Source organism: Trichechus manatus, unplaced genomic scaffold, assembly GCF_000243295.1.
Source record: "Trichechus manatus latirostris isolate Lorelei unplaced genomic scaffold, TriManLat1.0 scaffold00315, whole genome shotgun sequence".
NCBI classification, from domain to species: Eukaryota; Metazoa; Chordata; class Mammalia; order Sirenia; family Trichechidae; genus Trichechus; species Trichechus manatus.
Genome location: NW_004444251.1, coordinates 82,995 through 97,627, shown reverse-complemented (window position 1 = coordinate 97,627; position 14,633 = coordinate 82,995). Strand labels below are relative to the sequence as shown.

General features: G+C 41.1%; 1 protein-coding gene across 1 annotated transcript; it reads right to left on the bottom strand.

Moving 5' to 3' along the window:
* Positions 1-1,407: 1,407 nt before the first annotated feature.
* LOC101361841 (putative tripartite motif-containing protein 75) lies at positions 1,408-9,786 on the bottom strand. The gene is made up of 2 exons (XM_004390644.2): positions 9,755-9,786; positions 1,408-3,523 (listed from the first exon to the last, which is right to left on the bottom strand). The coding sequence occupies exon 2, from the start codon at positions 3,205-3,207 to the stop codon at positions 1,828-1,830; it is 1,380 nt and encodes a 459-aa protein (XP_004390701.1). The 5' UTR covers positions 3,208-3,523; positions 9,755-9,786; the 3' UTR covers positions 1,408-1,827.
* Positions 9,787-14,633: the final 4,847 nt, after the last annotated feature.

Genomic DNA, 14,633 nt, shown 5'->3' with positions numbered 1-14,633 from the left:
TTATAGGGTTTTCAGGGTTGTGAACTCTGAGCCATATCGCGTTGTAAAAAGAGCAGTGTAAACCCAGAAGCAACCACAAATAGATTGAAGATAGATGCCACATGAAGATATTCAAGAAATACCAGGGCTAAAAGAGCTGAAAAAGGCAAAAATCTTTCCTGGGAGCCAACAGAGAGAGCCTTCCCTTAGAGTTGGTGCCCTGAATTTGGACTTCTGGCCTCCAAAACTGAGAAAAAAAATTCTGATCTTTAAAGGCATTCGTGTGTAGTATTTCTGTTACAGCAGCACTGGGAAACTGAGACACATAGATATGTAGCATTCTGAGGTAGCATATGGGCATAGTTTTATAAAATACGGAACAAAAGGAAAGCAAATACAATACTGAAAAATTTTATAAAAGGAGATAAAATAGAAAATAGAATGTGCTATTTTTTGTACACTAGAGTATTTCTGAGATTGTAATTTGTTTAGGTCGTAACCCTGGCCATTACTTGACAGGATATGATCTGTATATTGGCAGAATTCGCCTCCACCAACTTTTCAAGTATCCTACATGTTAAACTGGGAGTCCCTAGCTGGCACAAAAGGTTAAGTGCTCAACTACTAGCCAAAAGGTTGGCGGTTTGATACCATCTAGAGGCATCTTGAAAGATAGGCCCGGTGATCTGCTTCCAAAAGGCCATGGCCTTAAAAACCTTATGCAGCAGTCTACTCTGCACACAGGAGGTCACCATGAGTTGGAGTCAACTTGACAGCAACTAACAAGAACCAATTAAGCTTAGCTGACCACTTCTTTCTTGGTTAATTGTGGGACAAGAGTTTATCAGCTCTCGCTGGAGTTTCATAGTCATTACCTTATCACTTGTCACATTCCATTCAATGCATCCTTCCCATCTTCCCCTCTCTCCCCTAACCATTCTTTTTAAATGCTGGCCTCTTTAATAGTGGTCTAAACACTTCGACATTAAAAGTGCTTCCCATTCTCCAATATTACAGGAAACAAATAACCCTTTTCTTCAATATATTGCATAGGATGAACAACTTACTTAACAAACTGGTGAATTTATAGAAATAGAGATGGTATGAATTGAATTGTGTTCCCCCAAAAGACATGTCGAAGTCCTCACCCCTGGAACTGTGAATGTGACCTTGTTTGTAAATAGGGTCATTCTTTGAAGATATTATCAGTTAAGTTACTGACGTCATACCAGAGTAGTGGTGGTCCTCATCCTGTATGACTGGTGTCTTAAAAAACAAGGACAGATCAGAGACAAACAGTGACTCCAGGGATGACGCCCTGTAAAGATATGTCTACAAACAGCAAAAAACGACCAACTAAACAAACGAAAAATAAATACATAAAAAAAACAAACACCAGTAACAAGAAGAATCGTCAAATATTGCTGGCAGACACCTGAAGGTGGCAAAGAGAGGAGAAACGCGTGGAACAGTTACTTTCCCAGAGCCCTCAGGAAGAATGTTGTTTTGTTCCTTCAACCCTAGGAAACCACGACAGACGAATTGATAGCAAAATTGTAGATGTTGTAAAGTGCACATGGAAGTTTGAAAAAACAATGTTAAGAAAAAATTGTAAGTTTGAACTATTTTATTTGAGAACTGCAAAAGCATTTTACAATTATTTGCTGCAACATTTGTGTGGAATAGGCAAAGTAATGTCATAATTACTTGAAAATCACAACCAAAATCCAAGACATCATAGTTATTTGAGATCATCATCCCAGAAATTAGTAATTATAGAATATTCTAAGTACCATTCATGTACAATAGGAAGGAAAAAAACAATAAAAATGGCTTTCAAGCAGTTCTTCATTCCAGGTTGACTATCTGAATTGTAAGTAAGTCTGAATAAGGTCCAACATAGAAATAGGGTCTTAGTTTTTCTCTAAACGTATCATTGAAAGTATAGATAAGCGTCTTATTATTCAGATTATAAAATGACACCTCTCCCAACTCATAGTCCAGAAAAATACCAACCCGTCTGGATTTAATTCTATTTAATGCATCGAAGGTGTAAGACCAGAGCCGGATTTGCCAGCATCCATCTTTTGGGGATGGTGATGTAATAGTATCTCTGGGAAAAGATTCCTTACAGACGCCTACGGCCCATTCACCCTTGCCTCTTACTTCTACCTGCCAGTAATGCCTGCCAGAAACAAATCCCTGAGAACTCAGGAGAGCTGGGAGAAAAGAAAATTTCTTGGAATTCTGAAGATAGTTTGGGTTCATCTTTCGTAATGTCACACTTTTTCTATCTTCTGAGATAACAAGATTGGGGTGTGCAGTTTCAATATCTAGTGTCAAATTTACCTTAAATAAGTTGATCTTTTTCTGTAGGTTGAAATATTGCTCAGAAGAACTGATGTATTTTTTCTTTAACTCATATGAAAAGACTGTTGGAGTGCTTAGGTTTTCATACTTGTTGTAAATACTTTCAATACCTGTGAGTAATTCCAGTTCTGACTGCACACACTTCTCTGTTATTTCAACCAGCAGATTTTTTAGTGTTGAAATATGCTCTGAGAATATTACTCTGCTTTCACTTAATTTTTTTTGAATATCTTTCTCTTCAATTTGTAATGTGAAAAGAATTACATCCTTCTCTTTTTCCAAAACGTCCTTAACTTGTTCAAAATCAGAGTATAATTCCCCCATCTGATTTTCCACTTTGATCTTCAATTCAAATGATTTTGAAACTTGGATTTTTAACTCCTTCTCAGCATTTCCAACTTGCTTCTTCAGGAGCTCAACGTAGTATTTGAGCTTCCTCCTGTGACTGGTCGCAGCTTGGTCAATGGGCATGAGGTGGTGATCCTGGTGGTTGGAGATCTTGCACTGGGGACACAGCAGCTCCAGGTCCTTCTCACAGAACAGGGACAGCTCCTGGTTGTGCTTCTCACACAGGGGTTTCTCTTCCTGCCGTTTCCTCTTGCTCCTCATGGTGGGAATTTGCTTAACAATATCAGTCATGTTACATAGCTGGGTGTTCTGCTTTAGGTTCCCATTACAGCAGTGGTGGAGGCAGATGGGACAGGGGAAGATGTCCCGTAGACCTTCCCAGCTCTGGTGGATGCAGGAGCGACAGAAGTTGTGGCCACAGGCAATGGTCACAGGGTCTCTCAGGTAATCCAGGCAGATGGGGCAGTAGGCCTCTGCTTGGAGGTCGGCCAAGGAGACTGCAAACGCCATTGCGCAGTGAGGGTTTTGGTCTGAGGAAACTCAGGTCAGAAAGGCCTGGTTCTCCAGGAGCTAGGAAAAGTGAGAAGCTGGTGACCTTAGTTGTCCCTCTCCTTCCTGGAATGTAGCACCTTGGAAGTGGCACACCCTCAAGTGTGTTTCTCTCTTTTCACATCAGTCGCAGAGGACACTTCCAAGGGGAGACAAAGCACACAGCCCATCAGATATCTCTGGCACCTTCTTGTTTCTCGAGTGTCCAGCCAGATTTCAGCACAGCTCTGGAGTCCTATTAGTCAGGAAGCAGCCTGACCAAGTCACCAAGTAGTTCCTGTGGGCAAGAAGATATCGTCATCCAAAACTGAAGTTCAATCAAGAGTAAACTCCATCCTTCTCATATAAGACTTACTTTAGGGTAACTAAAGGGTTATTGAAGGAGAATGTCTCTTGAATGAATTCCAGCTAAGACATGCAGTAGGAATTACGAAATTATATATTAATCTTATTTGCGTTTTGCCTAAAATGGATATACAGTAAAAACAAACATACAATAACATCAACAACAAACATAATAACCCACAAGTGAAAACAACTCAAATGGCCAGCAAACTGGTGAACAGATGAATAAATTGTGGCATATGATTACGGTGCAATAGTAGTCAGCAATAAAAATGAATAAACTGCTGATTCTCAGAACATGGAGGAAAATAAAAATATTTATTTGTGAAAGCAGCCAGACCCTCTACTCCCACAAGATATATACTGTATTATACCATGTATATATTATACCAAATTCTAGAAAATCCAAACCAATCTATAGTGACAGAAAGTAGGTGAGTACTTGCCTTGTGCGGTGACTGAGGAGGGGTGGAAGGAAGAATTACATTAGGGCAAGAGCAAACATTTGGGGCTGATGGATTTGTTCATTATCTTGACTGTGGTAATAGTTTCATAGGAGCCCTCTTGACACAGTTGTTAAGAGCTTGGCTGCTAACAGAAAGGCTGGTGGTTCGAACCCACTAGCTACTCTGTGGCAGATAGATGCGGCAATCTGCTTTACACCCTTGGAAAACCATGTGGGGCAGTTCTACTCTGTCCTGTAGGGTCACTATGAATAGTTTCACGGACATATAACATATGTCAAAGTTTACTAAATTTTACACTTTAATACCCAGTAATTTATAATATGACAGTTTTGACTCAAGAAGTATATTTTTTAATGGTAACAAAACCCTTTCCTGTTTATGCATATGAATTGATGTTTTATTAACTTCTGATTAACTTCCTAGTTCTGTTCCCCTAGCAACCTCACAAGGTGGCATGGTACCTAGGTTGCTAGGCAACACTGCTTATGGCAAAAATAACCCCATTGGTAAATTGTATCTGGACTTGGAGGAGCAAAGACGACACTATAAATATCTAATGGGAACACCATAGTTTTGGCCTTTGTTGAGTAAGGCGACTCTTATAATTGGACATGTCCCTTGTAGGGACCATGGAAGCTACATCTATGGAGTAACAACACCCATGGTGCAGGAGGCCTTTAAGCCATGGAGATTCCCACCTTGGCTCAGCGCATATCTTGTCTCCTTGATGCTGAATTGTCACTTGGTGGTGGTCTAGCAGCAAGGACTCCCCTGGAAGAGAAGCGCCTAATGCTACCCAGCTGGCAAGCTATGGTTTCTGTCCCACTTCTTTCTAAGTGAATATGATACCAAGTGTGGCCTACAATACTCTTGCGAATCTGAAAGTTTGTTAGGAAAATTGCCTGATGTGGGTTGCAACAAGTAAATCATGCAAATGTGAACTCCAACTGGATATTTGATGAAAATAAAGAATTTCACTGAATTCACTGCATTTCTTATGTGTCTGTGTGTATGTACTGCTGGAATTTAAAAAATATAGTTTCCACAAGATTGCTTATGAGTTTATAATTGCTGAAGCTACATGATAGGTATGTGGGGACTCATTTTGCTAATTAGTCTACTTTTGAATATGTTTGGAATTTTGCATTATGAAAAGGAGAGAAGCTTCTACTTACGGCCATAACTCTTCCATTGAGAACAACTTTGAAAGATGGATAAAACACACAAAGTACCTGATTTCAGGCAATGGAGAGCAAACAAGGCTGTCAGGACCTGAGAGGCCAAAATTCTGGACAGTAGGGGAGCCACACATTGGATTCCCTTTGCACTCCTTAGGTTAATGGGTATTCCTCACATGGGGGAGGGATATATTCCTATTTTCATATATCACGTGTATATACAGTGTATAAAGCATTGCATCTGTGCATCCCCTCCCTATTCCTGCACAGAGCGTCAGCCATCACCCTCTCTCCCATGTCTATGCCTCTTTACTAGATTATACCCCCCAGCATACAAATGAGGTATTATTGCTCCCATCTCAAAGAAATCCCCTCTTGATTGCAACTCTCCATCCAGCTACCATCTAATTTTTCTGGTCTTTTTACAGCAAAATTCTTTGAAAGTATTTTCTCTACTTCCTCAGTTCTTTCTTCCCATTCTCTCTTGAGTCTATTACAAAGTAGTTTCACAGTCAACACAAACACCTCTTTTATTAAATTTACCAATGGCATCTACTTGGCTATATTCAATGGGCGTTTTCATTTCTCAACATGCTTGACCTATAAAAAGCACTTGATATAGTTGATGACGCTCTCGTCCTGAAACACTGGGTTTCCAGACCACAACACACTCATGGTTTTCTCCTATCTTTCTGATCATTTCTGCTAAACTTTTTTGCTAGATTGCCCTCATCTCCGCTAACTCTAAAGTGTGCAAGAACTGGGGTTGACCGTTTTTGCAAATAAAAATACGGGACACTGAGTTCAAACAGAAATATTGCATGGGATGCTACCACCGACTGCTCTGACAGGGATTACAACAGAGGGTCCTGGACAGAGCTGGAGAAAAATGTAGAACTAACTCACAAAAGAACACCTGACTTACTGGCCTGACAGAGACTGGAGAAACCCCGAGACACCCTTTCAGTTCAGTAATGAAGTCACTCCTGAGATTCACCCTTCAGCCAAAGATTAGACAGGCCTATAAAACAAAACGAGACTAATGGGGCACAACAGCCCAGGACAAGGACTAGAAGGCAAGAGGGCACAGGAAAGCTGGTAATAGGGAACCCAAAGTTGAGAAGGGACAGTGTTGACATGTCGTGGGGTTATTAACCAACATCATAAAACAGTATGTGTACTATCTGTTTAATGAGAAACTATTTGTTCTATAAACCTTCATCTAAAGTACAATAAAAAAATAAAAAAAAGGTTTTGTGGACATGTATTAAAACAAGCACAGTAAATAATAAATACATTTGAGAAGATAAAAAAAGAAATATTGCATAAGATATAATTATCCTTTAAAAAATCTGTTGTTTATCTGAAATTCATACTTAATTGGGCATCTTGTATTTTATTTGGCAACCCTAATCAGAACACAGTCTTTGTCTCTGTTTTATCTGTATCACTCTTATAGGCGATCTCTTCTACTTTCAAGGTTTCCAATATCATTTATATGCGGATAACTCCTACATTTCAGCTCCAGCTTGGCTCTCTTCCCTAAACTCTAGATCCATGTACCCAATCACTCCTTGTCACCTCTACTCGGATGCCAAATAGGCATAAAAAACTTAGTATGTTCAAAACCCAGATCTGAATATTACTATCCAAAGCAGATACTGGTGCAATGTTCTTCATAACCATTAATGCCAAACACATTCTACCAGCTCCTCAGGCTGGACACATTGATTGGTACCATCCTTGATCCTTCTTTTTCTCTCACACTCCACATCAGGATCATCAGACTATCTTCTAAGCTTTTAAAATGGGCCCATCATTCCATCACTTCTCATGACTCACAATGCCATTACACTGCTCTACACCATCATCGTTTCTTTCCTAGATTATTGTAATAACTTTGTAATGTTTCCCTGCCTCACAATTTCCCCATTTTCAGCACAGTAGCTAAAGTCCCTGGTAAAATATAAACTGATTGTGTTTTTTTGTTTTTTTTTTTCTCTCCAGATCTTCTAGTGGCTTCCCACTTTGCTTACTTTCCTAAGTCTGTATCACAACATACAGGATCTTACGTGAGTTGTGCTCCTACTCTTCACTTCCACTGTTTCATCCCCTGAATAATCTTCCTCTGGTTCTCTCAGCTCTAGTACATCAGCCTCCTTGCCATTCCCTGAACATTCCAGGCATGATTTCTTCTGCCTGAATTATTGTTCCCTAGAGATTTCAAGGCTAATTCCTTTGCTGCCTTTACATCGTTACTCAAACGTCACCTTGTCTAAGACATTTTTCTTGACCGTCTCCTGTAAAATTCCTGTTCACACCCAACATTTCATATCTCCTTCTATGTTTATTTTTTCACTGTATCACTTATCACTACAAGCTCCATGAGAACAAAGATTTTTGTTCCTCTTTGCTTCACCGCTGTACCACAAAGCCTAGAACAATGCTTGGCACAGAGTAGGTGTTCAGTCAATATTCCCAAAATGAGTAATTGCATGAGAAAATAGATATCAAACAGTGTAAACTGTTATTTCTAGAAGACAGGCTGGGAACTGTTAATTTCAATTGTCCACTGTTCTCTATTGCTTTTTATATAGTTATTCATTTACATATTTATTTATAACGAGCATACGTTACTTTTATTATAGACTTCCATTTGAGGAAATTGAAGATTATATGATGCCATAGAATGCCATGCTACATATTGCGAAGTGAGAAAAAGACTGGCTAAAAAGGTCTAGGAGTCCCTGGGTGGTAAAAATGGTTAACGTGTTCAGCTGCTACCAGAAACGTGGCAGTTTGAGTCCATCCAGAAGCACCTCAGAAGAAAGCCGTGGTTATCTATTTCCCAAAAATCAGCCTTTGAAAACCCTGTGGAGAACATTTCTACTCTGACACATATGGTGTCCCCATGAGCTGGAAAGGACTCAGGGGCAACTGGTTGAACAGGTCTACGTAAACATAAAAATGCTTATATTAAATATACATAGGCCAACAGAAGTTGACATGCTCATAGAAATCTAAACATATTGAATTGGGAATATCAATCCCAGCTGTCTCTGGGGGGTGGGAGTTTTTAGTGAGAAGTGTTCTAAATTTTCAAATATCTTAAAATTAATCCTAAAAGAGTAATAGTATTAATAATACCATCCACATTTGAGAATATACTTTATGTTGTACTAAGTATTTTCTGTACGTTCTGATTAAATTCTTAATTGACTGAACATATATTGAGATTCTATCATATGCTAGCAATTTTGAGGATACAACGATTTAGGAATGATTTTAGGAAGTATTATCTGCCTCCATTCTATAGAAAACAGGGTTCATATGAGTTATAAATAATTTTATATTTATAAATAATTTGGGTAAAATAATTTTGGATAAATAGATTTGGTATAAACAGCAGAGCAAAACTGGAATAGTGTATAATAATTTTAAAATTTATGTTTATAGATCAATATACTTGTTTCTATGACTATCTTTACAAGATTTAGCAAAAAAAGAGACAGAGAAGGAAATGGAGAAGGAGAAAGGAATGGAAGGAAGGAGAGAGAGACAGAGAGAAAAAATACGACAGAGGGATAGATGAGTAGATGGGCAGATGGACAGATTGCCTGCTAGGCTGATGGACGGACAACTCAATGCTTGGCCTAAAGTAGTTGGACACTAAGGAGCAGCTCACACCAACATCCTCCATTTTCCCCTTTCCCAGGAGGAGGCTCCGACTCACGGTAGCCCCAGCGTGTCAGAGGACCACTGCGCTCCATCCAGTTTTCAGTGGCTGGTTTTTTGGAATGATATCACCAGGTCTTCCCTCTGAGATGCCTCTGAGCGGACCGGAACGCTCATCCTTTCAGTTAGCAGGTGAACGGTAACCATGCCCACCACCCAGAGACTCCCCCTCACACCTACTCCAGGTCAAACAATGCACAGACTTCAGTGACGCGTCCACAAGCAGAGCTGGAGAGAGCTCTCCTGGCTTCTGCTGTTCCTCCTCTGAAGCAGTCTAAAATATCCACTCTGGCAACCAGATGGTATTTTAAAAAGGAATCTAATCAACTCATCCCCAGTGAACTGTCTCAGAACCTCTGATTGGGTTGTTGTCCCATTACACGCTATCATGCCCAAGTGGAATCAGGCATTTCCTTCACCGAGTTGTTGGATCAAGTCCGATTTCCAGAGATCCCAAGCTCCCAGGGAGTGGGTCCTGCCTGTTCCTCGGTGACTCCAGCACACCGAGGCCTCAGCCCAGCAGGTCTCGGGGAGGAGGCCCAGAACCTGCAGGCAAACGTGGTCCAATGCAACTTCTTGCACTCACGACCTACCCCCAGGAGGCTGGGGCTGCCCGGACGCTTGCTTTTTCCTGTTTACCGGATGACTCAGAACTTTACCCTTGAACCACAGGACCGACCGTGGTGAGGAGCCCTAACCTGGTTACCCCACTCCCACAGGTGGCGGGGGTCACCCCGCTCTGATCCACCCGAAGTTCTGCCCCTTCCCTGTGTGGCTGCTTACCTGCTGCACGCAGTGGGTTGACCCGTGGCACTCTCTGCACCTCTGGTCGCTCGGCTGTGGGGCGGAGAGGCTTTATACACTTAAGGCGTGGCTCGTTCTTCCGGGACCACCTCCCTAAATCGAGGGCTCCACCCTTCCGTGCAGAGCTGACTTGTCTTCCTGATCCAGATGAGAGGGCCCAACAGAGCACAGCTTCTCAGTTCACTGCTAAGGTCAGAACCTGACCAGGTTCATCTTTAAAACCCTGTAGGGAGTTTCCTTTGTAGTGGGTCGGGGGAAGGGTGGGGGCTTTGGTGGGGACATGGCAAGGGAGTTGTAGAAGCAGACTAGGGAGTGTGTAAGAATTTTGGATTTGGCAAAGACAGGGTATATAATTCCTAAACATCCTGATGTGTTGCAAATTTCTTTGTAATCTCAAACACAGCCTGTTTTTACGGCTGCCGCCTAAGAGGTGACAGGCGCTGAACTTCAACCTTCAACCCTGAGCTTTGACACGATCTCTTTATCAGTATATTCAGTCTCTTGACAGCTTATTTGTTGAGTCATCCACTCAACACTGTTAGTGCTAACTTAATGAATTAAAGCATTACAAGCCTGAAAAAAAAAAAAAACAAAAAACCGTTGCTTTTGAGTCTGACTCATAGTGACGGTACAGGACTGAGTAGAACTGTTTCCAGGGAGGGGCTGGTGGATTTGAACTGCCAACCTTTTGAGCTGTAGCTCTTAAGCACTGCACCACCAGGGCTCCAAGCCTGAAACACAAAGATAAAAGTGGATCTCTAAAACCAGGCCGCTGGCAGGCCAGGGGAAAAAGTCAAAAATAAAGCAACACCATTTTTCTCCTGTTTCAATGCGGATGCTGATTCGCTGAGGAGAGAGGATAAGGCTTTCCTTTAATCGGGAACGCAAATGCCTGCCCTCCAGGCCTGTGCCACTGAATATCATCTAGAGTCATCTGCTGCAAAACTTTTGAAAAATCAAAATGACGTGTATGTTTACATAACTTCACACCGTCAAAAATAATGCAGTGATTTCGAGTCTTCTAGGTCGCTATGAGTAGGAATCGACTCTGGCAAAGGGTTTTTTTTTTTTTTTTTTTTTTTAAGCACGCAAGTTAGTTTATTGCCTTATGTCGTAGGGTAAAAAATTCACGGACTTTAGTAAAGCAAAAAGAAAGTTATATTCGGCCTGTGTTCAAAGAGGCGAAAGTAGGAAAACGGACAAGCAGGTTGCTAGAGCCATGTCTGCCCAAGTCCGAGGAATGTTACAGAATCTTCAGTATATACTAACATTACAAAAGTGCAAAACCATTTAAAGCTTCACATTTTCACGAACTGGGTAGAAACTGTGATCCCACATTTTGAATTGTCTTTCTTAACAATCATGGGTACAGGTCTCCGCAATGACAGTGGGGAGGGTCTTCACGTGGTTCAACAAATCTTCTTTCACGAAATGCTAATAGAAAAAGAGTGGAAAGTCTTTTGTGTGCTGTTTGATTGGTTTATGTGAAAGATTCCCCAAAAGATATTTTCCAAGATTGTCCTGGTTATTGTCTTTATATCTCAAGGCCCAGTTGATGTGTCCTTGTGAGTCCAGCTCCAGCTAGGTCGCATTCTCTATGCTCAAGGACAGGAAATAATGACTCCAATATTATTTTTTAAATCATTTATTAAAATAAAAAGACCAAGGACTAGCTAGATTCCAGGGATTAAACATCATCATCAGATGTCTTTTGTTTTCTCCTTTGTTTTTTGCTTTCCTCTTTTACCTTGGCTTCAGTTTCCAGCAGCCTCCTTCCAAAAGGGCCTCAGCTTCTCTAGGCTTTAACTCCTTAAAATTTATCATGGCTCTGTTAGTGCCCCCAAATGTGTCTGATAGGCGCTGCTCATGACACGTGCTCAACTCTGTATTAACCATCGCTCTGGAGGATCAGCATTCCACAAGGCTGATATGTGGTATAGATCCATTCCTGCCTAGGCTGTGGTTGACATTTGACTGACTACCTTTCTGGAATGCCACAGTCTGGAAGATAAGGTAACCATTGTTGTCCTTAGGTGCCAGCCAGTTGGTTCCCATCGACAGCAACCCCGTGTAGAATAGAAAGAAATGTTGCCTGGTCTTGTACCATCCTCACATTGTTGCTATGTTGGAGCCCATTGTTGCAGCCTCTGTGTCAGTCCATCTCAGTGAGGGTCTTCCTCTTTTTTTCTCTGACCCTCTGCTTCACCAAGGAGCCCCGGTGGCGAGTGGCTAAAATGCTTGGCCGCTAACTGAAAGGTCTGCAGTTTGAACCCACCGGCTGTTCTCTGGGAGAAAGATATGCAGTTTGCTTCTGTAAAGACCACAGCTTTGAAAACCCTATGAGTCATTTCTAATCTGTCCTATGGGGTTGCTATGAGTCAGAACTGACTCGATGACTGTGGGTTTGGTTTTGGTTGCGGCCTTCAGCTTTACCAAGCATGATGTCCTTCTCAAGGGAGTGGTCTCTCCTGATAACATGTCCAAAGTAAGTGAGATTAAATCCTGCCATTCTCACTTCTAAGGAGTATTCTGGTTGTACTTCCTCCAAGAGGATAGAATCTGGTTTCTGGCAGACATTCCAATAAGGTGAACATCTGGATCTCCTGAAGCAAAGGAAGAGTTCTGTGCTTGGTCCTGTGGCTGTAAAGTAGATCCAGCAAAATTCACAGAAGAGTTTCAGTTTATAGTCTGGAGCTGTTATGGCAAACTGTACATCTAACTGACAGCTTGTCAGCTGAAAACATCGGTAATCTTTCATCGTGGGCTCCAGATCCTGAGCAAGACTCCGAGGGCTCATTTCAGTAAATTGTAACTTTGCAGGTCACCTTTGCAGCAGATTTATATAAGGACCTAACAGTGCAGAGGAGAAAGTAGAAGGGTGCTTTGGGACATGTTCTTTCTCTCAGAAAACCTGGGTTACAGTTCTGCCTGGCTCCGCGTGCCATCCTCGCTTCTTTCTGAAAGGCTGTGAAACGCTGCTCAACTGTGGAACTGCGTCCTGGCCCGTGCCGCCACACTGGTGGGATCCCCGGGGCTTTTTTGTTTGTTTGTTTGTTTGTTTTGATTTGTTCTGTTTTGATTTGTTTGCTTGTTTCCTTTTCTTTTCTCGGCTTGGGAAACCCCTCTAGCCGGCACTACTGGGCAGCTTGGGAGTCACTCGCTCAGCTTCCGGTTGTTCTTTTGTGGTTGCCACTACAGTATGTGCCAAGAGAGAGCTTTGTCTTCTTAGCAGATCCTAGTGTATCCTGTAGGTTGTCTGTGCAGATATAAGCATGTGTCCACCTCACTGAAACTAAAGTGGTGTTCATCTGAACTAGATCAATATAAATTAAGATGTTAATTGTCTTTTAAACTGAAAATAGTAAAATTGTGTTCTACAACTTCTCCCTCCACCTTTTGTTCACTCTAACATATGGCCTCAGAAATTTTCCTCTATCCGCGCAAGTATTTCAGTTTTTTGACTGGACTTTGAGCAAAAGTCTGAGTTGGAAAATATGCTATTTAAGATGAAAATATCTCTTTGAAGAACCTGTAATATATCCTTTCCCCTAGATCAGCGTTAGATTGTCCAATAGAACATGTTTATCATGTTACTTTCTCTCTGTAGATAGACAGATAGATAGAGTTGCTTTGTTAATTTGTTTTCTAAAGCATTTGAAAGTAGATTTCAGACATTATAGCAATTTCTCCCTAAATACTTCAGGTCCTCTGTTTTGTTTTGTTTTTAATACGGCTGAAATGTTTTTAATTATTTCAGATATAGCAGTTCCAGAAGTGGTAAAAGTCAATTTACTTTTGAGTAAAGAGAGGAAAAAACATTTTTTTAAAGAAAAAAATATTCACAAATCGAACCTGTTATAAGTTTTAAAATTATCTACTGGATCCTCAAAGTCTTTTTTCTTCAATCTGTTATAATTACTTCTTCTTTTAAGGCTTAAAGTCTTCCTGCTTGGCCACTTGAGCCCCTTTCAGCTGTCCTCTGTGTTCCTACGACAAGTCCTCATTAGTCTTTGAGCAAGTCCTTGCTCGCTGTCACAAGATGGTTTTCAGTTTCATCTTGTTGTCCTGTACCAGACCCAGAAGCCGCCATTTCTCTAAGAACCCCTGTCTTATTAAGGAATGATATTTAAAAACCAAGATCTGAACAAGATAACAAGGAAAAGAATTTGTCCAAAGGACTAATGGACCATAACTACCACAGCTTCCACCAGACTTGAGTCCAGTACAGCTAGATGGTGCCTGGCTACCACCACTGACTGCTCTGACCGGGATCACAACAGAGGGTCCTGGAAAGAGCTGGAGAAAAATGTAGAACAAAATTCTAACTCACAAAAAAAGACCAGACTTATTGGCCTGACAGAGACTGGAGAAACCCTGAGAATATGGTCCCCGGACACCCTTTCAGCTCAGTAATGAAGTCACTCCCGAGGGTCACCATTCAGCCAAAGATTAGACAGCCCCATAAAACAAAATGAGACTAATGGGGCATAACAGTTCACGGACAAGGACTAGAAGGCAGGAGGAGACAGGACAGGTGGTAATAGGGAACCCAAGGTTGTGAAGGGACAGTGTTGACATGTCATGGGGTTGGTAACCATTGTTATAAAACAACATGTGTACTATTTAATGAAAAACTATTTGTTCTGTAAACCTTTATCTAAATTACAATAAAAATAAATACATAAGTAAAGGAAAAATAAATAAAGAAAAGCGAGCAGTTTGTTCTTCCATTTATAGTCCTTCCCAAAAAAGCCTGAACTTGTTCGTTTTAACTGGGCTTTCTACAAGCCCACCTTGCTGCAAATCTGTTAATAAAGAAACTGCATGCAATTATGAAAATAAATAAATAAAAAACAAG

Excerpts from the sequence above, each read along its gene's own strand:
- LOC101361841 (XM_004390644.2), bottom strand. The coding sequence starts at position 3,207 with ATGGCGTTTGCAGTCTCCTTGGCCGACCTCCAAGCAGAGGCCTACTGC.